The sequence below is a fragment of the Callorhinchus milii genome, unplaced genomic scaffold, assembly GCF_018977255.1.
Source record: "Callorhinchus milii isolate IMCB2004 unplaced genomic scaffold, IMCB_Cmil_1.0 Scaffold13, whole genome shotgun sequence".
Lineage (NCBI taxonomy): Eukaryota > Metazoa > Chordata > Chondrichthyes > Chimaeriformes > Callorhinchidae > Callorhinchus > Callorhinchus milii.
In genome coordinates this window covers 4530656-4557951 of record NW_024704754.1, presented here as the reverse complement: position 1 = coordinate 4557951, position 27296 = coordinate 4530656, and the positions used below count along the sequence as shown (strand labels likewise).

General features: G+C 41.4%; 1 protein-coding gene across 2 annotated transcripts in view; it reads right to left on the bottom strand.

Moving 5' to 3' along the window:
• The window catches only part of LOC103186943 (complexin-2), a 47682-nt gene that overhangs the window by 5834 nt on the left and 14552 nt on the right, over positions 1 to 27296 (bottom strand). The window contains exon 2 of one of the 2 annotated variants that reach the window (XM_007906229.2): positions 18634 to 18772. In XM_007906229.2, the coding sequence (XP_007904420.1) occupies positions 18634 to 18664 (31 nt within the window). In that variant the 5' untranslated portion in view covers positions 18665 to 18772. Of the gene's footprint in view, positions 1 to 18633; positions 19048 to 27296 lie in introns of those variants that run through there. The other variant, XM_042340141.1, reaches the window with a different exon arrangement.

Here is a 27296-nt window from a genome sequence, read left to right as displayed (position 1 = left end):
TATTCACTTCTCACCTCAGTGCCTGTGGAAGGTGGCACTGTGCATATTAATTGAGAATCAAGTGAACACTTGCCAGCTGTTATGATGCCTTCAAGACACATTGCTATTGATACAGCTGGACGGTGTTCAGACTCAAGTGCAAAACTTAGCACAAAATATCAACCACTTCTGTTCAAAAAGGTTCCCCAATGAAGATCTGACTTCTTAATTTCCAGCATTGGATTATTTTCTTGTTGCTTCAGTTCTGTGGCAAGAGTGGCGGTAATAATTGTAGAATATATTCTGCAGCCTTTAACTACTGACTTGCTGACACTTGGATCATTTTGTCTGTTGAGATGTAGCCTGTCACCAACAAAAGGTTCTAACAAATGACCTCTTGAAAGTCTTGTAGCGTAGTGGTTAGAGCATTCGCCCCGTAAGCGAGAGGACCCAGGTTTGATTCCCGAGCAGAGCGAAATCTTAGGCAAGTTTCCTTACTCCACACGCCTGCTTCACTAGCACTAAATAGGAACCCGGTTGTTAGTCGATTGGGCAGATAGCTTTCGAGGGTAATAGTCCCTTTTTTAAAAAAAAATTTAGTCACTCAATCCACAACTGTTTGTAGGACACTGCTGAGATGTGTGCAATTGAACTGCCACATTTTGCCCACTAAATACAACACAGTCAATCCACTTTACAATATATGCTGTGAAGCGCTTTGAGACATCTCAATGACGTGATAAGGCACTATATCGAATGCAAGGAGTATTATTAAATAAATATATTTTCCCTGAAATACTGTTGCTCAATGTGTTGAAGCAATAATGACAATATGTTGCGGTATTGTCAATACAAACACATGTGTTGGGCACATCTCCATTTAAACCCAGCCCCTTTTATTCTTGTGAACTGGGCACGTTGAGAAACACAGGAACATTTCTGTTCTTTGCAGATAAGACAAAGAAGTCCATTTCTGTCTTCATTAGAGGAAATAATACCATTGTATCGTACTATGCATTATCACTGTTCCTTCATAGGAATTACTGTTAAAGATAGTGACTATTTTGTAGATGAGCAAATTATTGACTTGTTAAAATGGGCTCAAATAACATGAATGAAAATGCTTACAGACAAACACAAAACATTTGACAGGAAATGTTTGTACACTGTTAATCTGTGCAGAAACTCACAGACAAGGAATGTTATAATAATAATCCTTGCATTTGATGTAGCGACTTATCACGTTTTCGAGACGTCTCAAAGTGAATCGATTGTATATTTTGTGGGCAAAATATATGTTGAGCAAATCTTGTACAGTATTGGCACTGGTAACTGAGTGCTAACTGGGTTTGTGTGAGAGTCAGTGACCAATTCACTGCTCTATTCTCTTCTTTGTTTGCAATGATTTGAAAAGCTACAAAGGAAAAGGTTGTCATTTTAGCTCCCAGAGCACATCCAGTGAATGCTACAGTCCACGGTCTGTGTGACCAGGCTTATGCTCAGCCCGTATCCAATAAAGCATAAAATCCATTTGTGCTGGGAGCGATCACAAAACCTGCTTTTAGGGATAACACAGGAGATGTCAAATTTGATCCAGTAACCCTGGAAATCTCAACCTTCGCTCACAATAGTAATTCAAGGCAGCGGTTTGCACAGGAGCAAAGAAAACGAGTCGAATGTTTCGTTTTTATAATAAAAAAAGTGAAGCATTTGGACATTTCCTCCTATAATAATAATAATCCTTGCATTTGATATAGCGCTTTTCACGTCGAGAGAACGTCCCAAAGCGTTTCACAGAACACACTGTAAAGTGAATTGACTGTATATTTGTGGGCGAACGCGGCAGCCAATTGCGCACAGCAATGTCCCACAAACAGTCGTAGATTGAAAATGACCAATTTTAATTATTGTTTTGGTTTTTTTTTTTGAGGGATTATTATTAGGCGTGTGAGTAAGGAAACTTGCCCAAGGTTTCGCCCTGTCTGGAATTGAACTCAGGTCTCTCGCTTGCAAAGCGAGTGCTCTAACCACTGAGCTACAGGACTCTATGAAAGATCTCAGCATCACCAATGATTCAGGATAGTCCTGGCAGAGGTGAACCCTCCAGCCTGGTTGCCTTATGCTTCATCTTGCTTGTGTCCTAGGTCTTTATTAAGCAATATTAAGTGTCTCGTCCAGAAAATACAGTCAATTCACATCACAGTATATTCTGTGAATCTCTTTAAGACGTCTCAACGACGTGATAAGGCATTATATCAAATGCAAGGATTATTATTATTAGGATGTGTTCCTGGACGTTGTTCTAATTCTACTTAAATCTTCTGCATATTTAGTTATTTAGGCATTATTTTTGCAGTTGGAAAGGAGCACAAAGTCCACAGTGTGTGCGAGGATGTTTGTGTGCTCAGCCTGTAGCCAGCAAACCATTAAACCCATTTGCGTTGGCAGTAAATACAACATAGAAATACAATACAAAATTACATTTGTAAAGCGCCTTTCACATCGGGAGGATGTCCCAAGGCACTAAATTGCTGATAACTCATCACTCCAAGGGAATAGAGCTCATAGTGGCGAGTTATCAGCAGTGGCGTGTTAGGCGTGTGTATAAATACACAAATAAATGCGTCCCGGATATTAACAGCACGATGACTTAAGTGGTAGTGACAAGTTAAGCCAGGGTCGAGTTATTGAGAGCTTATTGGGATTTTCGCCCCAATAATACAGTCAATTACAGTATATTCTGTAAAGCGCTTTGAGACGTCTAGAAGACGTGATAAGGCGCTGTATCAAATGCAAGGATTATTATTATTTTGAAAAGGTTGAAGCTGCTCACTGTGGAAAACACTCGATAATAAATCCGCAAGTCCCACATGAAAAGATGAATTCAACGAGGGATTGATTGTGCCAAAGACTGATCTGTTGTGTGAGTTGGCTGTGTGACTGATACAAATTAACACAAGGTAAAACAACTAGCGGCCAAAACAAGCTGAACCAGTAGGTTTGTTCTGAACCACTGTGTGTTCTTACATGAACTAAATCAATGTAAAAGGACAGAAGTTATGTAACTCAGTTCCACAAAGCTCTCTGTCATATCCATTCCATTGTTTTTTGTCATATAGTACAACACACCTCAATCCACAACACACACCCCATGAAACAATCTTCTCTTCCTGTTCTAGCCGCTGTTTACATCCCACCGGCCACTATTTGAAACACTTTATTCTCCTTTCATTATCAGGCACAAGATAAAAGTCAACTTGGGAGTCGAAACAATTAATCTGAGTAGGTGCAGAAGTTTCTTCCTTTTTAGTATATTCTTAAAGTGNTTTTTTAATATAACAGTATAATTTTCTTTTATGAATCCGCATTTTGAAGGACCTGCTTTTCCTCTCAACGTAACTCTTTAATTTCCCTCCAAGTTACTGCAAACAATAGCCTCTTATTTCCAAACGTTTCTACGCATTTCAGTCCACCATGGGGTTCTTTGTGACTGTGTTAAACCAATTCCTATGAATATATTTCAAGAAAGACTTTGTCCACAATGTGCTCGACTGGGAGACATGACCCAGAACACTGAAGATTCCTTTCCCATTGTGAAGCACATCGGTTGTGCTTCACAATGTTAATTCGTTTTAACATTTCCAATTGATTATGGTCCTTGACGTTGGATCTTATTATACCTAGACAGGGGTGAACGAAGCACGAAGCCCGTTTACTTAAAAAAATGACATTGCAATTTGAAAAGCAATTTCATCGTTATTAAAAGTCGACGTGAAAGGTATGATCATACAACACTCAAATTATTGTCTTGAGAAATCACACCAACCCTTACCCAAAGGTCACGCTACCTCACACCCGCGTGTTCAAATTCGGATTGTTCTGCCTGATAAGCTCTTTTTCATTAATAAAAAAAAATCAGAAATTGTTGGTAATTACTACCTTGTGAAATCAAAGGCGTCGACGGCATTTTGAAATGTCAAGAACGGTTAATTGTGGTGGGGTTTGAAGCGAGCTAGAGAGCGTGGATGGGACTGAGCCTGACTGCTTTGCAATCTCCATCATGTTGTCGGCCAGCTTCAAGGTCGGAGTAGACAGAGTGAAGGTGAAATGATAAACAGCATGGAGTGCAGTGAAGGAAACAAGAAAGCAAGCAAGCTTCGGTGGCTGATGTGCTTCACGCAGAGTGCACGCTTGTTTGCTTCTCACAAGCCAAGGCGTTGCACATTCATATAGGTTTGCATCGTGGCTGCGTTAGCAAAAATACTATCGTTTTCATCTCGCCGTTCAATCAATGACTTGCCACGCTATCGCGAACGGCTTTCAAAATGATCAGCAAAGAGCATTAAGATGCGAGACAAGTAGGGAATCTGCCTTTCTGGTAAACACATAGAAACAAATTCAGAATTATCCAAGAATGCTTTTATATAATTTTTATATTTTAAAAAACCTTGCAGGTACCTGCTCTTTCCACTCAAAAACTATTTATAACTCGAGTGTAGGAGTTCAGGGCATTTAGTCATTTTTTTGTTCAAATTTCTTATCTGTATAAATTATTCAAACTGTGGGGATTGGAACACTGATATTCTGAACTCATTCCCCCGTAAATACCTCAATCACAGTCCTGAATTTATTACATTTTAATAATGCAATAAGAAGGGAGGTTACATTTGAATCAGTCTCTTATTTGTTTTTTAAAAAAAATCCTTGCATTTGATACAGCGTCTTATCACATCTTCACAGAATACATTGTAAAGTGTAGTGACTGTATATTTTGTGGGCAAAACGCGGCAGTCAATTAGCGCATAGCAGAGTTCCACAAACAGTCGTTGATTGAGTGACCATATCATTTTTTTGGGAGGGATTGTTATCCCTGGAAAAGCGATCCGTCAATCAACTGACAACCGGGTTCCTACTTAATGTTAGGTAAATAGAGGAGCGTGGAGTAAGAAAACCTGCTTGAGGTTTCGTCTTGCCCAGGAATCGAACGCAGGTCCTCTCGCTTGTGAGGCGAGGGCTCTAACCACTGAGCTACAGGACTCAGAATATCAGAGCACTTAAGACGGTCCGAATTGTGAACTCACACCAAGTAAACTGAGAAGTGGGGCCAGGAATCACTCCCAGTTCTGCATACGGATTACTGAGACTTTATTACTGAAAGATAGTTGTACTTTTGTGGTATATTTATTGTGTGCCAATGTGCCACAGTTAAGAGTTTGAAGTTTTAAAAAAAAACAAGTTGCTGATTGAAACCATTGCCATTTGTTCTGTAAATAATCTCAATACAAAAAAATGTCAGTGCTGAGGAAAACTTGAAACTCGATTTCCTTTTTTTTCCCCACAATTCCGCTGGAAGCAACACATAATAATCAATCTCCACCTCAGCATTTGTAATGTTTTATATGAAGATTTACCCTGTTATTTGAGCACTGGAAACCTTTTGGAATATAAATCTTCCACTTGCTTTCAAAATGGCTGTGAAATGGCATTGTTATCTTATCTTTCCTCAGGTGCTATCTCACTTTTGCACAATGCTCCTATTTAATACCAAACTACCTTGGTGGTTTGGGCTATACATGTTTATTTATGTTCAAGAGCTTTGTGCTTTGGAGAGCCATTAAAATATTGTGCCGATGATAGAAGTTATGGAAATTTTGATCTGATATTCTTTCATGCGACGAATTGCTAAAAATCCCTTTGAAACTGGGAAATATTTTGCCCACAAAATCCACAGTATATTCCGAGACATCTCAACAACGTGATAAGAACCTACATCAAATGCAAGGAATATTAATATCATTATTATTATTATTAAATATTGAGCCATCTGAGAATAGAGCCCATTGTGAAGGAACTTCCATAATCCAGTTTGCCTCTGACCTTTTCTCTCCTCCTCTTGAAAGCACAGACTGTGGCTGGGAGACATTTTCCTGGGCTCCAGCTTAGTGGTAGTGATGAGCCAATGTCCTAACTTCCTATAGAGTCCTCAATATGGGCAGGTCATTCAACCAGGGAACAAGCAATACAGCCAAGTCTGAACCTCCTCACCATTCACACGGACACACCATCCAGCAGCCATCGCTGGCAGTGACTGATCCCAGCATTGGGAATTCTTATTATGCCACTTTTTTATACAGGGAATGCCAAGTCGATTCTCCTGCCCCCCCACCTCCTACACACACACACACACACACTCTCACACCCTTTTATATTTCTCCTTGTTCAGCTACTTATCCGATTCCCCTCTAAAAAGCAAATGCGGAATCTGCCTCAATGACCCCAACACAGTGGCGTTGGCTTTGGTTGGTCACTTTCCAAATTGAAACCTTCGCAGAGAACGGAGCTCCTGAGTGAGATGTTGAGGACCATATGATCGGCTCTGTGTTCCCTGGAGAGAGAAATATGTTGCCTAATGGAGACTGGCAGCATTACAAGGTGTCAAGGTGACCCGGCTATACAGATTGCATCCAATTCTTCACTCATTGAGCAATCTAGCTGTAGCACCATGTCCTTGCCTTGTCTGAGCTGATAGGGCAAGACACGCTGGCCGATTCTTGTCTCGCTCCGTACTTCATGTGATGAGTCCTTGTGCACAAACAATATCAGAATCTTCAGTTCTCATTCCAAAAGGGTACCTCAGGCGTGTTAGACTGTAAAGGTCATCATTTATAACAATATTACAGCACTTATAAACAGGAGGACGTAGGTTTCTGTAAGATGAGCTGAGACAACTCAATCAATGGAGATGGAAAGAGAATCATGAAATGATTATGCACCGCAGGGTCTCAATGTAGGTCAAGCTTGTGACATACATTTTAATGTGTGCAAACTGTTCCCGTCTAAGGATCTGAGGTCTTGAGGATCCAGCGGAGAGGTTTTCTCCGGTCCGTGTGCAAAGCCCAAGATCAAGCAGTGAGATGGATTGGTGGAAAACAAGGGAAGTGCTTGCAAGGAGGGAGGGAGGGAGGGAGGGCTCTGGCCTACACGGATCTGTTGCTAAGCACCCTGGAGGCAGAGTCCACTTCTCAGAGTGCACGTCTATTTGCCATGGCCCTTCACATGAGGACCTGGATTAAGCAGCTGGTGCTGAGTAAGCCTGGTACACAGCATTGGACTTGGGCCTTGAGAACAGCAAGATGGCTGGCATGCCACAAGCTGTCCTGTAAAGGTCCTCCCACTTCACTGAAGGCAGATGTTTGGCAAATAGCTGATGAGGAAACACTGAGGATTGGGGCGACAGCTGTTGGAAGGCGTTACCTGGAGCCTGAGTTTGTACAAGTGACTATACTACAGCGGGAAAGCTTGCCAGACAATGCTCTCAATGGCCAGCTACGTGGTTTTAGCTGGTTAGACTCCTGCAGTTACCTCAACACACACTATGGGGTCCCCAATCCTTGGCTCTTGCCAACCTGCGCCTAATACTTTCCGGAATAAGGTAAACAGGAGGCGTCCCTCCAGGGAGAGAGAGAGCGCATTCCATTCCGACAATCTATCTCTGGGATATCCATGTGTAGGTGGGATGCATGGAATTCACAGCTTGGTTTGCAGACTCTTAAGTAAAGTGATGGGTTTCCGCATGTGTCAGACCCCCAGCTGACAGCGCCCCCCCAAAAAATGTTTTTATTTCTTCTCCTCAAATCGGATGGTTGCTGCTTTTTAATTGACATTATTGAAAGCTTTTCAAACATTGAATGAACTTTAGATCTCAACACTTTTGGAGTGTTCTGAATTGTAATGTGGAGAGACGCCTCATCATTAAAAGCACAAAACGGTTCATAAAATCAAGCGGAGACTTAGCGCTTTCTCTCCTGTACAATGTTAATGCAGCCACTCGCTAGTCACTTCAAACGTTAATTGTGAGAGGCTAATTTTGCTGTTAAAAATCAGCATACAAAGTACATTATTCCACTCCCAGCAATGATTTTGAGGCAAATTCAAAGATTTGCTGTTCCCCAACACTCACTCATTGTATTATTTGTCTGTACTGTGTTGTCCAGACCTGGATTTAATGGATTAAGACTGCACTTCCCTTGTTTGATCTGGAAAGCTTAATTATACTGCTGTTTATGAGATAAACCATAGCACAAGCAGATGTAATTTACTTATAACAAGAATTTGATTCCATTCAGAGGTTTAGACTGTACATAGACTGACCATCTGGTCAATGGATATCCACCTCCACTTTGTTTACTTACAGACACATCTAATGAAATAATCTCTAAATAGAACAGAATTGTTCCTCCCAGTCCCTATAAAGCTCAACATGAAATAATCCATGACTGTTTGTGGGACACTGCTGTGCACAATTGGCTGCCACGTTTAGCCCACAAAATACACAGTCAGTTCTACTTTACCGGACATTCTGTGAAGCGCTTTGAGACGTCTCAATGACGTGATACTGCTCTGTATCAAACGCAAGGATTAGTATTGTTACTTGCCAGACCCAGATGTACAGTTTAATCCATTACTTTTTGCTAAGAACAAGATAAATCCCTTAATTGTTAAGTGAACGAAAAGTAAAGGTTTACACTGTGGGGTGAAGAAGCAATCAGTGTTCAAGTTCACTGTCAATTGCTAAAGAGGCATTGTTCATAAATTACGTTGAGATGGCGCAGTAAACTACACAGGGCAGGTCTGTCTTATATTTTCTGATGTCTTCAAAATATTTTCCCAAACAATTTCATTGTGTTTAATGGGATTAAACATGGTGCACTGTTTACCATGCAGATGTATTTCAGACAGCGAGAGGGAAAAAGGCTAACACTGCAGCTATAACAGGCATCAGGAGACTCACGCTAATAGCAAATGCTCTCTCACCAGGCTTACAGATACTTTTCTCTCTGGTCTGGTTATGTTCTGATCAAACAGTACCTGACGATGTATAACCGGACTGTGTTAAGCGGGGTGAGATATGTTAATATAGCTTCTGAGGGATTTTTGCCTTTGTTTTGACTGTGTTGTTGCGGGAGCTGATCACTGCCACGGGTTCTCTGTGGCCAAGACAGCAGAGACTCAGCACGCCACAGTGCCCTCAGAATAGAAAGAAAACTAGGCTGTATCCTTGCCTCCAATGGTACAGAGAAAGGCAGTAATATGCTGCCCCATCTAACCAGTCAGCTGAGAAACAAAACTCTCTCAGGAACAGGAGATGGACCAAGCAAATATATATATATATTTAATACATATATAAATAAAACAAGACGCTACTCTTTGCACTATCCAGGTGAGAAGTCAGTGTATTAACCATTACGGCAGTGGGTCTCCTCTGGTTACAGACTTGCCTGTGTGAAAAGCAAACACATGCACACTTGGGGGAATCTAGGATGTCTGTTATTGGTTTCTCTTCTTGCCAAAGCTCCCCCTTTCAGTCAATCTCTCCTTGAAACGCACGTCTCTGCCAGCAAATGCCAAGCTCGCTGGATGTCTGCACACATTCGATGGTTGGCTAGAGGGCAGAACTCACTCTGTCAGTTTTCCCTCGCCACTACAGGGAATTGTCCCACTGGATGGCACAGTCAGGAGCTGACAAAACTCATTACAACTGTGGAACTGGAAGCTGTGACAACAGAAGTGTGAAGTAAGCACATTAACCCTTTGTGCGCCGAAACAATTTGCACTTTGCGCTTCCTCACTTGGAAACCAAAGCCTCCAGATAATGATGGTAATAATAATAATAATCCTTGCATTCGATGCAGCGCCTTATCACGTGTTCGAGACGTCTCAAAGCGCTTCACAGAATATGCTGTAAAGTGAATTGACCGTGTATTTTGTGGGCGAAATGTAAGTTGACCCAACCTTGCACAGTATTAGCATTGGTAACTGTGTGCTAGCTGGGTTTGTTCCCACAAACATTCTCCTTTTGCATGGCTTGTTATTGTAATTGTAATGACTGTATATTTTGAGGGTGAAAGATATACCAGAGCAGAGCTGAGTGAGAGTCCAAGACCGTGTCACTATCCAAAATGCATTGTTTCTAAAGACGTTCAAAAGTCTAGTCCTTGGTGCCTACTGAAACGTTTCCCAGTAATCAGTGCATTTGTGATTACTTCTTATAATTTACCTATTTTTACTGCTTCCACCTTCATTCCAATTTATTTAAAAAAAATTAATCCATGCATTTCACGTGAGGTGCTGTATGAAATGTCTTCCGAAATTCATTGCATAAAACATCTCTTAATGAAGAAGACAGAACCCAGAGAGTGATGCCACAGGGAGACAGAACACAAACCAACAAAAGTCCCACCTCTAATTCACAGGTAGTTAGAGAAGGACCCATCCTCTCGCTTATAGGCTTATAGCCCCCCAGCAGCTTGTGAGCAGCTCTGCTTCGCGTTATTAAAGTACATCCTTGCATTTGATATCCTTGTATTTGAGGTACAGTGCCTTATCACGTTGTTGATAAATTTCAAAGCACTTCGCAGAATATATTGTAAAATGGACTGCGTGTTTTGTGGGAGAAATGTGACAGCCAATTGCGCACAGCAATGCCCCACAAACAGTCGTGGATTGAGTGACCAAATCATTTTATGGGTGGGGGAGAAGATTTATTATCTCCAGAAAGTAATCCGCCAATCGACTAACAACCGAGTTCCGACTTACTGCTAGATAAACAGAGGCATGTGGAGTAAGGAAACGTGCCTAACATTTTGCCTCTGTTGACAAAACCATCCCTCATTTACAGCTCGAAGCTTTGCCACGAGTTCAACAAGACATCACAAAAATGCTACGTACCATGGACTAGGAAATCAGTCTAGAAACCTGTGTGCCACAGTACAACAGAACACTTCAAAGCAGGACCTTCTGGCCCAATTTGTTCAAGCCCAATTTGACATGGGCCTTCCCTCAAAATGACTGGGAACATTTCAGGGAATAAAATCAGCTTCAATAACTTGAGCTGTTAGTGAATATTAGACCCCAACTATGAATAACATGGAAACTTACTTGATTCAGGGGCTTTGCTCCAACATACAGGCAGCATGGAGTGGAGATAATGAAATTGGCTCACCAGTGCAATGGGGGAGTGTTCTTATGATCTAAGCTGATGAACAATGTCATGGTTATATTGAGGGAGCTCAACATGTACAACTCACTGGTTAAAGCACTCTCCATAGGTGCAAATTGGAAAAGCTGATGACAAATGCGATCCCATCAGTTGTGTGATTTTGTGTCACACTGACATCATTATTTTTATGCCACTTGTTAACGTTGGCAAATATTTTTCTTCTAACTCAAACCCAGGTTGCAAAATCAAACGTACAAGAACATATTACTAATGAAATTCTTTTCATGCTGCGCAATTCTGAAACCCATTTGCATTCATATTTTATGAGATTCCTAATATATATATATCATAACATTAGATGTGTGTAGATTTTGTTTACTAAAGGCACAATTGTGATAAAAAGATGCCCTCAGTGTTTCACAATCAGTAAAGTATAAATCATTGTCCCCTCAGAAAAAATTATCCCTCACAGAATATAATGTAAAGTGAATTGACTGTGTATTTTGTGGGCGAAACGTGGGAGCCAATTGCGCACAGCAGCGTCCCACAAACAGTCGTGGATTAAGTGAGCAAATTATTCATTAAAAACGTTTGCTTTTGAGGGATTATATAATTAATTTGTATTAATGCAACCTGTAAACGGGTTACAAGATATGGCTCTGTCACATGACGAAAGTGAATGCCCAGAAGAGTCCTTAGCAATTAATTGGTAATGTGTTAAAATTAAAATTCAATATTCCCTTGTTACTCAGATTCAATGATGAAAGAATCCTTTTGATGTAGTTCATCATTGGGCTCCAATTAGTTCAGTGGTGTGATTAGTAATGAGGAGGCTTTTTCAGGACAATTACCAAGTGAAGCGTGGATGAACTTTGGTATTTCAACCACATGTTGATGTACTTAATAAATAATAATCTTTTCATTTGATATGGCACCTTTCGCGTCAGGAGGACATCTCCAAGCACGTCACAAAACATATTGTAAAGTATACACTGTATTTGGGGGTCTATGTATTCTACACAATATATTTGATACTACTGTGACCTGAAGTCTCTATCCAAAGAATAATGATAATAATCCTTGCATTTGATATATAATAATAATAATCCTTGCATTTGATATAATGCTTTTCACGTCTTCTAGATGTCTCAAAGCGCTTCACAGAATATACTGTAAAGTGAATGGACGGTATATTTGTGGGCGCCTTTTCACATTTTCAAGGCCTCTCAAAACCCTTCACAGAATACGCTATCAAGTGAATTGACTGTTTAGTTTCTGGGCAAAACACAGCAGCCAATTGCACACAGCAGTGTCACACAAACAGTTGTGGATTGAGCGTCCAAATTTTAATTTTATTTCTACAAGGATTATTACCCCCATAAAAGAATTCACTAACATCCGGGTTCCTACCCACTGCTAGGTAAACAGAGGCCTGTGGAGTAAGGAAACCTGCCTAAGGTTTGCCCTGCCCTGGAATCGAACCAGGGTCCTCTCGCTTGTGAGACGAATGCAACCAATACTCTATAGGACTCCAATCTAACAATCTGAAGAACAATCTACAGTATTGTATCCAGATGTGACAGCGTTATGAAATCCCTGATCCAGCTCCACATCCACCTTCTCCCAAAGGGTCAAAGGCCTCTGTGATACACATACATGTTTAGGCAAATTCAAAAACACATAGTGTTCAATAAGTTTCCATGGATTGATCATTTTGCTGGGTCAAAATAAGGCTGGATACTGTACATGCAATCAAGTGCAAAACAAGGGCAAATTGTCATTGGATCTGTGCAGTTTGCTTTGCCCAGTGAAGGACTGGCCCCATACAGTTAATTCAACTAATGCTTTAACTAGCATTCAAATGATTTCAATATGTTGATTTTATTATATGCAAAATACTTTTTAATGTAGTGTTAATTAGAGCACCCTGCCGAGAACCATTCAGCACAAATAAATCAACCGATTGTTTCGCAGGCAGGTTGTAGTTTGCAATCCTACATGTTTCATATTCATTTGGTTACACTCATAATCAACAGCTAATTAACTCGATTTGTTCTGTTACCTTTAGCCTCAGCCCACACTATATCTGTTAGTCAGATAGAGCTGCTGAACAATACTGCAGAAAACGAGGCATTTACAGAAATATCTGAGGGTTTATACAGACAGAAATATATTGGGGTTTAAGACAGTCGAGCAAAAAGGTACAGAACAATCCCAGCTCATTTCCACACCGCTTGTACATCACTAACAGCAATTCATTGCACAAAGGTGTAGCTCGTTTAAAGTGTTGGAAATGGTACAATCAGTGTATGCAATGAATACATAAAAAAATATTTTTCAGATTCTTCTCTCGTCTCTTTGACAAGGAACAACTTTATGAAATGGATAGCTTTGATGAACAAAAGAAGGAATGCAACCATAATGTTTTGTGTCACTCAGTTATATTTGCTACACTGCACCACTGGAGTCCTGTAGCTCAGTGGTTAGAACACTCGCCTCGCAAGCGAGTGGACCTGGGTTTGATTCCCGTGCAGGGCAAAACCTTAAGCTAGTTTGCTTACTCCACATGCCTCTGTTTACCTAGCAGTATGTAGGAACGTAGGCGTCAGGTTCGACCCCCAATTATCCTTCCTCCCCCACATCCGGTCCCTCACCAACACCGCTTTCTTCCACCTCCGACGTATCGCCCGTCTCCGCCAATACCTCCCTCCGAAAGCCGCTGAAATCCTAGTCCATGCCTTTGCTACCTCTCGGCTGGACTATTCTAACGCCCTCCTCGTCGGTCTCCATTCACTACCATCCATAAAATCAAAATCATTCAAAACTCTGCCGCCTGCATTCTCATCCGACCAAACTCCGCTCCCCGATCACCCCAGTCCTTGCCAGACTGCACTGGCTGCCTATCCCAGAGAGGATTGACTTCAAGATCCTCATTCAAATCCCGCCACTCCTCTGCACCCCCCGACCTCTCTGGCCTCCTCTCTCCTCAAAACAGTGTCAGTTTCCTTCATTCCTCCGGGTCTGGTTTCCTCCTCGTCCCCTGAGTCCTCCGCTCCATACTCGGCGGCTGTGCCTTCAGCCACTATGGCCCGAGGCTTTGGAACTGCCTTCCTCACTCCCTTCGCCTCGCCCCCTCTCTTCCTATTTTCAGATCTCTGCTGAAGACCTTTCTTTTTGACCACACCTTTGATCACCTTCTCCCACCCCCCCTTGGCTCAGTCCCGGGATCTGTTACTGTAAAGCGCTCTGAGACGCCGTCCGGCGTGGAGGGCGCTGTATAAATCCAAGTTGTTGTTGTTAGTCGATTGGCAAATCGCTTTCCTGGTGGTAATAATCCCTTAAAAATAATTGTAACTTGGTGACTCAATCACAACGGTTTGTGGGGACGCTGCTGTGCGCAATTGGCTGCCGCGTTTCACCCACAAAATATACAGTCAATTCACTTTACAGTATACTCTGTGAAGCGCTTTGAGACGTCTCGAAGGCGTGATAAATCACTGTATCAAATGCGGGGATTATTATTATCATCATCATCATCATCATCAGAAAAGCAAGCCAGAGGCCTCTCCTCACAGCTGGCAGATGATCACACGACGCTATGAATGAAACAAAGCTACACTGGACTGGGTTCATTGTGCAAAAAAATTTAAACCTCTACAGTGACTACTTGACAGGTAGTGAACCTTGCTATCTGTGCAGGTAGCAGAAAAGCCAGAGCAAACAACAGCTCAGTCCCCGTTGATCAGCTGCTCCTGCTGTGCGTTTGATAAGACAAGCCTTGTTTACCGGATGCTGTAGGATTATTATCCCCTAAAGTGCTCTCCACATGGAGCTTTTTAATGTGTTTTTCAATTCTGAATTGTACATTAACATTTAGAAATGATTGCAAATAGCCTTCCTGGCCTATTTACACAAGGATTCAAAGTCAATTTTCCTACTCAGGTCCACCTGCAGAGATCCACTGCAACTCGATACGTATGAATATTTCACTGAAATTTCTAATCAAACAAGATATTATGAACAACATCACAACAACAAACAATTGGACTGCAGTGGTGGGGGGAATACAATTCACACAGGAAGCCCTTATATGTGCCCGCTCATTGCGCAAGACCACCTCCCCCATCAGCCATTTTTATAGTGAAAATTATTGCTAAAAACTCAAAAAAATCCAAAAAAAGTTAAATAAAGCAATGCTATTCACCCAAATAATGTAAAGACCCAAAAACGAAAACGCCATGTTTGCAGTACGTCTGAATCTTACATGGATTAACTTTCGCTGTACAACTGTGCATTTCTGACTGCATCAGTGTGCCCATCAAGTTTGGTTTTACAATTGCTTATGTGCGTGTGTTCATACAGTCTATACAGAAGGCGGAGCAAGCACTGAGATGTGAGGCTGTTTTACAGGGGTGTTAGGAGCTCCCTGATCATGTTGATCTCTTACCGGAGCACGTCTAACGCAGCTGCTGGGTGCAACTTCTGAGACTGGCAAGGAATTTACATAAAACCGGTTGACGATGCTGGAAAAACGGGGCTAATACGAGGAATCTGAGCAGACTACACTGCCCTCTAGCCATCGATGCAGAAAGAATCTTAAAATCCTTCCAGTAAAACAGCCACTTTGTGTGAAGCGATTCCCCCTATCCCCACCCCGCACACCCCCGTCATAGAAACATAAGTAGCCCATTCAGCCCCTCCAGCCTGTTCCACCATTCCATTAGATGACGGCTGATTTGTTCCCCAACTCCAATTACCTGCCTTTGCCCCATATCCCTCGACACCCTGACCGAACAAAAATGAGCATTGTCGGTCCTGCATAACTACATTTCCAAAGCTGCAATCAAAACATTAAGTCTCTGTTATAAATGGAAACTTGCACGACACAGAGTACAAGTACATATCAAAAACACTGGTAAAAATTCCTTTCGTGGATTTTGAAACAAAAAATCTAACTTGTTATCATTTGCAGTAATAATTAACATTATGGCTAATAATATTAAAAAAAAAGTACTGTAATGGAAATTCTGGATTAGACATATTTCTTTGCATTATTTTATTTTATAATTTGGCCTATTCCTATCTAGTAATTCATTCATTATTAAACTCTACAATGAAATGTACTGCACTTCATCCAATGCGAGGACTGTTATTAATGTAATGTATTAATGTAATGTACTGCAGTCTACGCACTTTGAAAACCTTCACATACAGAGTACAACATCGCATGTACTATGAACGTACACAATGCACACTACAATTGTAGCTTGAGTGTAAAAGCTGCACTCGTGCTAGGTTAATTATAGATAACATCAAATTAATAACCTGTTTTGAATATTTCTTCAACTTCATATATCTTCGCAAACAACAGCACTGGTGCCGAAAGGCTGCCAGAGGTTTCTTGCGATGACTGATTGGATTCCACCTTGTACGATTATATTTGGGAACTCAGATGGTGAGCAGCAGGGATCACGAGGAGTTAAATAAGACTGTACAGCACTGAGATAAGCTAAGAGCCAAGATTCTCCCTACTTAGCTCCTGTTAACCCTGCAAGCCAAAACCCTAACGGCGAGGGTGCTTCTAGCTAGACAAGCAAGAGGAAGCTTGCCAGATAGTGCGCTCTATGGCAAGTTGTGCAGTTTCAGCTGGTTAGATTCCGACAGTTACCCCAAAGGACAAAAAGTGTCCCGACACAAACGACACTAATGCCAGATCCACAAACAAAACACAAAATAAAATGCCCAGGTTGAGTCTGCAGAGGTTAACACTCAATGATTCCATTAAAATCCAGCGCTGGGTAATGTTAAGGTTCATGGAATGAATGGATGGGAGGACACACCACAGCTGGAAGTAAAGCAAGACTTCCGTGACACAATCGCCCACCAAATACACAGTCACTACACTTTACAGTATATTCTGTGAAGCACTTCGGGATGTCTCAACTGTGTGTGATAAGGTGCTCTATCAAATGCAAGGATTATTATGATTATTATTATTGTTATTAGTGATACAGTAAAGGATTAGCTATGACCTTGGCTGTGCCTGAGATCTCTTGTTTTGGAAAGAAAGTGTACAATGGTGAAAACGGTTCAGAACCGATGGGTTAACTGACTGATTGTTCGATAGCAAAAACTAATATTTTATTCCGATTAATAAGACCTTTAACTCTCTCATCCCTTCCTTTCATTTCCTCCACGCTTTCTGCGACAGGATTGGGGAGAACAGGGGCTTGAATGGTAAATTACACCGCTTTGAACTGCGGAGTAGTCACACAGTGTCTGAAACACACACACAAACACACACTTACTGTCTGACTGACAGACACTACTTACTGTCTGACACACACACATTTATTGTCTGACACACAGACACACATTGTCTGACACGCACAGACACACACACTTAATGTCACATACACACACACTTACTGTCTGACACACACATACTGTCTGACACACACACACACACACTTATCTGGCGTTTGTTACTGTTTCTAGCAGTGATTTTTAAAAAAATCATCATAAAAATAACTTCAAATGAGCAAGACATTGTTAACTGAAACGTGTTCTGTTTTGGATGGGAAAGATAAACACAGAATAATTGGAATCAACCAACACAGCATATGCCTTGAACAGTCAGAGAGAGAGAGAGAGAGAGAGTTATATTGGGTTCCTGATGTCCTAACCTAGAACCATTGACCATTTAACCAGTCATTAAAACAGGCAGCTTCTGGCTCTCAATGGCATTTTAATGAAGATTTGGGAAGTGGAGGCATCCTTGTGTTGAGTTGTGCTGGGCATTACCAAGTGTGCAAGAACCTATCCAAGGCAATCTAAACCCAGAACAGTATTCCTCTCCACGTTGATAGCCTGGAACTCTGCCCAAAGCACTCCAACCATCCTCTCCAACCACCTGCTCTGAGCTGAGCCCATTTCCCCCATCACCAGGTGGGGAAATAACACTGAGAATCTCAATCAGAGTGGGGGTGAACAGTCCCTTTTTACCCAACATTGAACCAGCGTTTCTCCAAGTGAAAAAAAAAGCATCTCATCCTCCTCCTGTGTGTGTTTATTAATTACAAACAGAGACCTTGAAAATCCCTTTGCACCTCAGGGTTTAACCAGGTGCAATTTCAATCTTTGTTGAATGATGAAAGAAGGGGCACTGCTCCTTTTACATCATGTCCTTAACCCTTCACTCCCAATCCCCCCATATTACACCCACTGACCATTCCCCTCCTTATCTCATGACCAGAGATTCCTAACCCTATCATTGCCACCAGCCCAGCTCCACTTCACAGGGACTAATACAGCTACTTGACATTTTTTTAAGCATCATTTAACCTTCTCACTGTTTTTTTTCCTCTCTCTCTCTCCTTGAAGCAACGCTTTTAATCACCTTTCACCCTGAGTCACTCCCACACTTTGCCCCTTTGGCTATTTCTTTGTGCAAATACAGATATATATTTCATTTAAAAAAAACACACACACACATACATCACGAATCAGGAGCCAAAGGAAACACTGGGCAATGATTTATCACAAAGCCAGCCACTCACACAGGTGTGAACATGTCCTAAACCATCTTTTCCAACAGCACAGACTGTTCCCAAGGTTAAAAAAAAGAAGAGAGATGAGCTGTTACTGTAACTCACCTCCCAAAGCTTGTTTCATAACGAAATCCATGTCTTTCAGCTAATTGTCTCGACTCACTTCTGTGCTGACTGGAGCAAATTTCATTCAGGTCAGGTTCTTTTCCAGGTAAGTGGGGTTTGAGTGAGGACAGAGTCAGAGCTGAAAGAAAGCAAAGAGAAGGAAAAAGAATTACTCCAGTGACTGATCCATCCACTAGCCCTTGCCCTTGCCCTGACCAGCCAAGACACCCAGTCAGTCTCTTTTACCATCTGAAGCCTGAGCCAGCTACAACAACAACAACAACAACACCACCCAGGTATTCACAGGGTAGTGTGGACTGTTCTCTCCTCTGGTCTGTGGGAAATGCAACGTGCAAAGCCTTTTGCATGTGTCTCCTGGTGGATGTACTGTGCAGCAAGTGTAAGGAAAGGCGTGTCTGTCTGCAAGTTACACAGACTGAATGGAGCTGGGAGCCCTGAGAGAGGACAGCACTCCCTCTCGTGGCAGAGAGTGCTACCCTCGTCAGGTATTATTATATGTCATAATAAGAAGAATTATAATAATCCTTGCATTTGATACAGCGCCTCATCACGGCTTCGAGACGTCTCGAAGGCGCGCCACAGAATAATATACCGTAGAGCGAATTGACTGCCTATTTCGTGGGCGAAACGCCGCAGCCAATGCCGCACAGCAGTGTCCCACAAACGGTCGTGGATTGAGCGACCGAATTATTATTAGTATTTTTTTGCAATGTGACAACGTACACGGAGAGACAGTGCACGCTCTGGGGTCCCCCAAGCCTTGGCTCTGGCCAACCTGTGCTTAATACTTTCTGGAATTAGGTAAGCAGGATGAGACCCTCCACGGAGAGAGGGTTTCCACGTGTGTCAGACACCCGGCTGACCAAAAAAAAATACACCGAGAAAGGCAAACGGTCAGCCGGTGGGGGGGGGGGGGGGGGGTGTCTTGACACGCGCAGAAACCCATCATCGTGCTTCAGAGTATCCAAACCAAGATGAGAATTCCAGATGACAGAGAGTGTGAAATTCCCTTATTGCAGCGTTCAGCATCCTTCAGTCATTTCCTAAACATGACCTAACCCCCCCACACGCCCCCACTTCCCTAACCCTCACCGGCATCCCCAGCCCAAACACAAGGCTTCCTGCAAACAAACAGTGTGAAGCTGGCTGGTGACTGACATTGCAGGAACAGTAAGACTACACATCTCAGAAGTGCAAACTGCGTGTGTGTCCCAACACAGGAGCACCTTGCTGGACTGACCAGGGCAGCACAGACAGAACAGCCTTCCCTCTGCACCATAACAAGTCCAAAGGACACTCGTTGTGTTTTCCTGGAGAACACAATACAGCACGGAACCTCATTCGGGTAACAACACTAACTTCCAGGAAACAAAAGCGCTAAATAAACCATGTGTGTGTGTATGTGTATATGTGTATGTGTAGATGTATTTGTATGTGTATCTGTGTGTGTATATGTGTGTGTGTGTATATGGATTTGTATGTGTGTGTATATGTATTTGTGTGTGTGTGTATGTGTGTGTGTGTGCGCTCAATCCTTTCTCTCTGAGCAGCCACTCTCCTGCACTGTAATTAACCAATAAACAGACATAACTCTCTCTCTCTCCTTCCAGCCAATGTGGCAATGACTCCAGCCGCTGCTTGTCTCTCACCGTGAAACTCATATCAATCTTACTTGTAGGTTGATGGATGAGCTGCGTGGCTGAGAGCCCTGTGATGTGCTCTGTATAATGTGTTACCTGCCTATGATCCACTGCCCACAGCTGCCAGCCTGAGAGACAGCAGCCAGGTTCTGCCTCTGGCACGAACACACTCATTGCATCACAAATTTCACCCACAAAATACACAGTCAATCCACTTTACAGATGTCTCGACGACGTGATAAGGCTCTATATCAAATGCAAGGATTGTTGGTATTATTATTATTGAGACACAGCCACGCCATCTTTTACAAAAACAGGTATCATTTCACTGAGGTTTCTGATTTCTTGTGACTTTGAAACTGTGGCTGTGGCCAGACACAATGAATGTGTGATCTTTTCCTCCAGCACAGACTTTACTGTTTCCTTCCCCTGTCAGGCAAAGCACACACACACTGTCTGCCTGATGCTGTAACTTTAAACCTCACTGAACCGGCAACAAAGCATCATTATCATTGCTTCCCTCTGCCATTTTCCCCACAGGGGACGCAGCGATGCATCCATTACTATAATCAGTCACTTAGTATTTGCTGTGAAGCATTGTTTGCATTATTACTGTAACTATCTGCAATTTCCTAGTAATCAAAAGTAGCAGGTTTTATTATTTTTCAGCACAATAACATGACAAACAGAAGCTTATGCTAACTTGCGAGGTGTGAATCAAGCCAATAAACTTTTATAAAAGTTAAGACACTGGTTATGTTCTCTTTAACCTGGATCAACGAGATCCCGTAGCAAAAACTATCCAAATCCTGATGACACATTCCACTCACAGGCAGAGATCAATGAGCCGTGGTTTAAGTGACCATTTGCTCCTATTTCCTTAGAGACTCTGGCAAATGTGTTTAAAGTTCAATGTGAAACATCCCCGTCAGCCATGCATGCTCTGCAATTGGACCTAGAGACACCAAAAGGCTCATCTTAACATAGCGTAACAATAAAGTCCAATTCTCAAGATTACAGTATGTGTGTGCCAGGTTTACACCACAAAATACACAGTCAATTCACTTTACAGTATATCCTGTGAAGCGCTTTGAGACATCTCACCAATGTGATAAGGTGCTATATTAAATGCAAGGATTATTATTATTATTACACCTCAGAGGGAGTGTAAATGAATGAGTAAGACAGTTCAATGTGCTAACAGTTAATTCATTCAACCATGTTTACTCATGCAAAAAAAATTGTCAACATAGTAGTCACAAACACAGCAATAAACTCAGTTCAGGGTTATCAATGCACAGGACTAATTGGGCTCAACTCAACATTTCGTAAGCCAGCTGCAGTGATACAGTATTAGTTAGGTTCAATTTAACATAGTGTAAGGGTGAAGCACAATTCTCAAGATTATAGTATGTGTGCCAAGTTTAGCATTCACCATCTCTATAGCAAGGTGACCAGAATCATTGGATTTCTGTTGGGTTTGCTTCAAGTTCTCAATGAGAAGGATCTTTCCCCTAAGTTGTTTTTGACGTTAGGTTCAGATATTCACAACGTAAAATATTGAGTGCATAGTGACCAGTTCACCCAATGTCCTTAATGTGCAAGGAAACAAAGTTATACTCTCACATTGGGGAAATGAATTCATTCTAACCACCCCATGACCAGTGATGATACCCACATATACAAACAAGGACTGTTTGTCCTTGAAATATCATTAGGAATACAGGACTAAACACCCTCTCGTCCCACCAGCACATCCCAAAACAAACTGAAATGCAGAAATGTGCACTGACCCCAATAAACTGTCAGGAGTAGGTTAGCTTTAATCCATCTCCATTAGATTCAGCATTATTTGGAAGAGCTGGTGTCAGGATTGGGATTCACACCAGCTACAAGATAAATATTCTAGCTAAGTGCATTGTGGCCCATCAGAATGCTTGGGAGATGTTAAAGGATGGTTTTAGAGTTGTTAAAGAGAGTCTATTGCGTGTCCGACTGTTAAACAATCTTTGTGACAAACACATCAAACAAGCACGTGTTTGTTTTTACCAGTCCCCTTCCCAGGACATAACACTTGCCTCATAAACACAGCAAAATAAAATTAACATTCTGAAATTTACTTCTCAATTATTCAACATGTTTTTAATACTAAATTATTTAAGTTATCTGAAAATCTCCCTCTCCTAACAAATCTGAAAATGTTGATGGGGAACGTTAATATCCAAGAACATATTTTTTAAAGACCATTTGTATTTTGAATAATTTTTAAACTATAATCCTGAGAGAAAATTCATTCAGTGTTATGAACGATAAAGTTCAAACAAGTACTGAATTATTATTATTACAATCATTATGTTTGAAATTATACCATGGCTGCCACTAGATTCATTTCAAGATGTGAATTATCCAAGATTTCATGGTCATATCACATCCAGTAAAAATTTGCATGATTTACTATTTTAAGCACAATGCATCTTACCTTCTGCATATTGTACCATTATCTCAGCAGAAATGAAATAACCATTTTTAGGGATCACACAAATCCTTTTTTCAGATAACAAAATAAAAATATTGTAGGAAGCGAAGCTATTAGCATTTCAAATATATTAATGCTCCCTTTTTGACTGGAATATTATCTTCTTCATTTCATTCTTCGGGGAACATGAATACACAAAAATCCAATGTTTTTTGATGGAGTTACTTTGTTTATTTTTTTATTGGCAAACACATTATTCAACACGAACTGAATTGCGAATACATGAATTGTAGTTGGTCAGCCAGGTATCTAACACATGTGAAAGCCCATCAAAGTGGTTAAGAGCATTCAAAACAGAATGAGAATTCCACATAACGCTGTCACCTACACATAGACATTTACGTATGTCTGAAATGAAATGCATACTCTCTCCTCTGCATACCTAAACACTGAAAAGTATTATTAATAATAATAATCTTTGCATTTGATGTAGCGCCTTATCACGTCTTCGAGACATCTCAAAGCAATTCACAGAAATTGTTAGATGCAGATTATCAAGAGTCAAGTCTTGGGGACCCCAGAGTATATTGGGATTTGACAAGATAAAAATCACAGTTTGCCATTCAGATAACTATCTGGCAAACTGCCAGCTGGCCTTTAGAGCTTCAATTTATGGAGTTAATGGGAGCCGAGTGTGAAGAATCATTCCCCCCCTTGCTCCTCCAATGCAGACCAACCTGTCTCAGGGATCAGTGAACTAATACTGCCACAGAGGGTTAACTCAATTCCGACATTCTGTCACCTTGGAGCATAACTCCAAGGAGAGCTCATTTACCTCCTTCCCCCATCTCCCCCCCCCCCCCCCCCCCCCACTGCCCTAGGATAGTCAGGAAAATACAGAAGAGAACAAACACACAATTACCAAGACTGAAGCAAGAAGTTACTGCAGTTACTATAGCTGTAGATATATGAACAGATTCCCATCAAAGCATTGAATTTTGAGTTGATTATAACTCAGAATAGCCTTTGAGGAATAGCCTAATGAATATGAGAACGTTTGAAAGGTATGTTTCAGTTAAAGATAAGCTGAGATACAAGTACTATATGGAAGTTTGCTCCCTGTCCTGCTGGGACCATGGAAATGTCATCTGTGGTGAAGTGCAACCAGTCAGGGTTGAACAATACAGATTGTGATGTTAGATTTATATCCTGAAGTTGGGCTTGATTACCTTCGGGACTCAGGGAGAGGATTCACGGAGCTTTATCTTACTGAAAGCTTTACCTGTGGTTGTTCACCTCCCACAGGAGATGACATGAGTTTGAAACACTCCACAAGAGTGTAATTGCACATGGCCTGTTGCTAGAGTGGTCTCCATGGGTCAAATGGACTTTTCAAGCCAGGATTTATCTTACTTTGCTCATTAGCCTACAAGTCAGAGAGCAGAAGAAGCTGGTGTAGTCGTACTCAGAAACCACATTAGAAACATAGAACACAGAAACAGGAGGAGGCCATTCAGCCCCTTGAACTTGTTCCTCCATTCTATAAGCTCATGGCTGATGGGTACCTCAACTCCAATTACCCTCCCTTGCTCTATATTAATACGCTGACCTAACAAACATCTATCCACCTTGATCTTGAAGATGTTTATGGATCCAGCATTCACAGTCTTTTGGGGTAGAGAGTTCCAGATTTCCACTATCCTTTGGGTGAAAAACTGCCTCCTGATTTCACTCCTTAATGGCCTAACTCTAATTTTAAAATGATGCCCCTTTGTTCTGGATTCCCCATCAGAGGAAATAGTTTCTCTGTATCTTCCCTATCAAATCCCTTTATTATTTCAAAAACCTCAATCAGATCAGCCCTCGATCTTCTAATCTCAAGGGGATAGAGACCAAGTTCATGTAACCTGTCCTCATAATTTAACCCTTTTAGCCCTGGTATCATTCTGGTGAATCTGCGTTGAAGCCCCTCCAGAGCCAATAACTGAGCTTTGAGAAATCACATTCCAGGAAAAGATAAATATCAAACTAGTTTCCACCATCAGCACATTAATAATAATCCTTGCATTTGATATAGCGCCTCATCATGTCATTGAGACGTCTGAAAGTGCTTCACAAAATATACTGTAAGGTGAGTTGACTGTCATTTTTGTGGGCGAAACGTGGCAGCCAATTGTTCACAGCAGTGCCCCACAAACAGTCATGGATTGAGTGACCAGATTCCTTAATTATTTTGTGGGAAAGCAGTGTTGAACTTTTTTTGAGGGATTAGTCCCGGAAAGCGATCCACCAATCGACTAACAACAGGGTTCCTACTTACTGCTATGTAAACAGAGTTTAAATGATAAATGTACGTTTTAAACACAAGCTAAGAAGATTGTCAATTGTTCCAGATGGAGTGGAATTTCACAAATGCTAGGCTGTGTCTCAGGGGCAAAGGATGGTGAATATCACCCTGATCTGCAGCGTGAACAGAAGTGATGAATATTGTTACCGTATGCCACACTTTGACCGCTGCGGGTCATGTGGAGGAAGGAGAACGGATCTACAATGTTTTTTTCTAAATGGATCTTTGACATGCGAACAAACAATGATGTATAAAGACATATTTAGTACTGTATAAAGCCCAAAGGTAAGCCTTGGATGAACCCAAGTGTTATTTGCACAGTTCATCCACAGAGATGAGAATCAATTGCCAACAAACAAGGTAGCCAGATTCCACTTTGCAATTCATTAAAAGGAACTTTGTGTTTGAACAATGCATGGGGAGAAACTATTGGGGGCAGAATCTCAACCAGCACATCTACGTGGGCAAGATATGCAAATATATACATACATGTATACATTTTACATGAGCATTTACATTGCCAATTAACCTGATTGTAAAAGAAGAACTTGACGCTCGTGACAAATGAAACTGATTTCTATTTCCTACCTACCGTTCACGTTGTAAATTCTCAATTTTTGTTCCTTCCCTTTTCGCTCGTTTTCTTCCATTTTAATCTCTATTTTTTAATTGGGTTCCAGTTTTCGGTTTCTCTAACATTCCCTTTTTCTGTGCTGAATTTTCTGAAATTCATTTGCATCTAGTTCCGAGCATCCTTACTGTTTTCTCGATTCCATCATTGACATCAAGAGGTTATCTTTTATGTCAGCCACAGGCCAAGTAGACATTATAAAGTTTGATTGTCAATAAACTTGATGATCACACCGTCATTCACATTAAGCTTAAAACCCTACAGTCAGGGAAAAATAAAGTGCAATAATTGCTTTACGGTTCAACAGTAACAATAAATAAACCTTTAACCAGCTTCAAAGCCTTCTGGTTGTGCAATCCCTGTTATTTCGCTTAATCATTCCGGTGCTAAAGCTTAATTAATGGAAAAAATTATTTTCAGTGATTCTAGCTTGGTTGAGTTTATTTGGTTCAAGATCTGCCACCATTTTGTTTCCAGGCTCATGAACTTATGTACCCATTAATTAACTTCCCAATGTGTCTGCATCAAAAATGCAGACATGTTGGTTTGTAAAATAATCATGCCCTCTCTGAATTGTTGTTCATCTCAATTCCATGTCAATGAGCAATTGTTGATTGAAGATGAAGGCTAAATATTCCACTCCCACATTTAAGGCAATAAACCGGCTTCCAAATTTAGAAGGAATTCAAGATTTTTTTTCCCACCGCAAAAATATGTGAGCTTAAATTCGAAGTTAACAGTCTTACAGACTGGTGGGATTCCAGACCTAAGGTTAGTAGATATGGCCAGCCATCACTTTCAATGTTATTAATAATAATAATAATCCTTGCATTTGATGTAGCACCTTAACAAGTCATTGAGATGTTTCAAAGTGCTTCACAGAATTACTGTAAGTTGGATTGAGTGTGTATTTTGTGGACAAAACGTGACAGCCAATTATGCACAGCAATGTCGCACAAACAGTCATGGATTGAGTGGGCACACTTTTTTTGAAGGGGTTATTACCTCAGGAAGAGTGATCCGCCAATCGAATAACAAGCTGGTTCCTACTTACTGCTAGGTAAACAGAGGCATGTGGAGTAAGGAAACTTGCCGAAGGTTTTGTCCTGCCCGGGAATCGAACCAGGGTCCTCTTGCTTGAGAGGCGAGCTTGTTAATCACTAAGCTGCAGCACTCCAAGGATTCAACTGCCACTGATGACTTCCTTTCACAAGAGTTGTAACAACGGTTACTATGCCAGACAGGATTTGGGCAGTTCATTTTCCACAACACTCACATGCTAAACCTAGAGCATAAATACAGCTGGTATTACTTGGCTAAGTTTCAAATCAACCTAAGAACATTTTTTTTGAATGGCCTCAACAGGCTGATTGTTTCCCGGGTACATAATATTGCAAATCCTCCTCCTCCTCGACCTCTCTGCTGCCTTTGACACTGTGGACCATTCTATCCTCCTCCACCACCTCTCTTCTTACCTCAACCTTCACGGTTCTGTCCTCGACTGGTTTAACTCCTGTCAGCATCACCATCCAGGGATGTACACTCCAC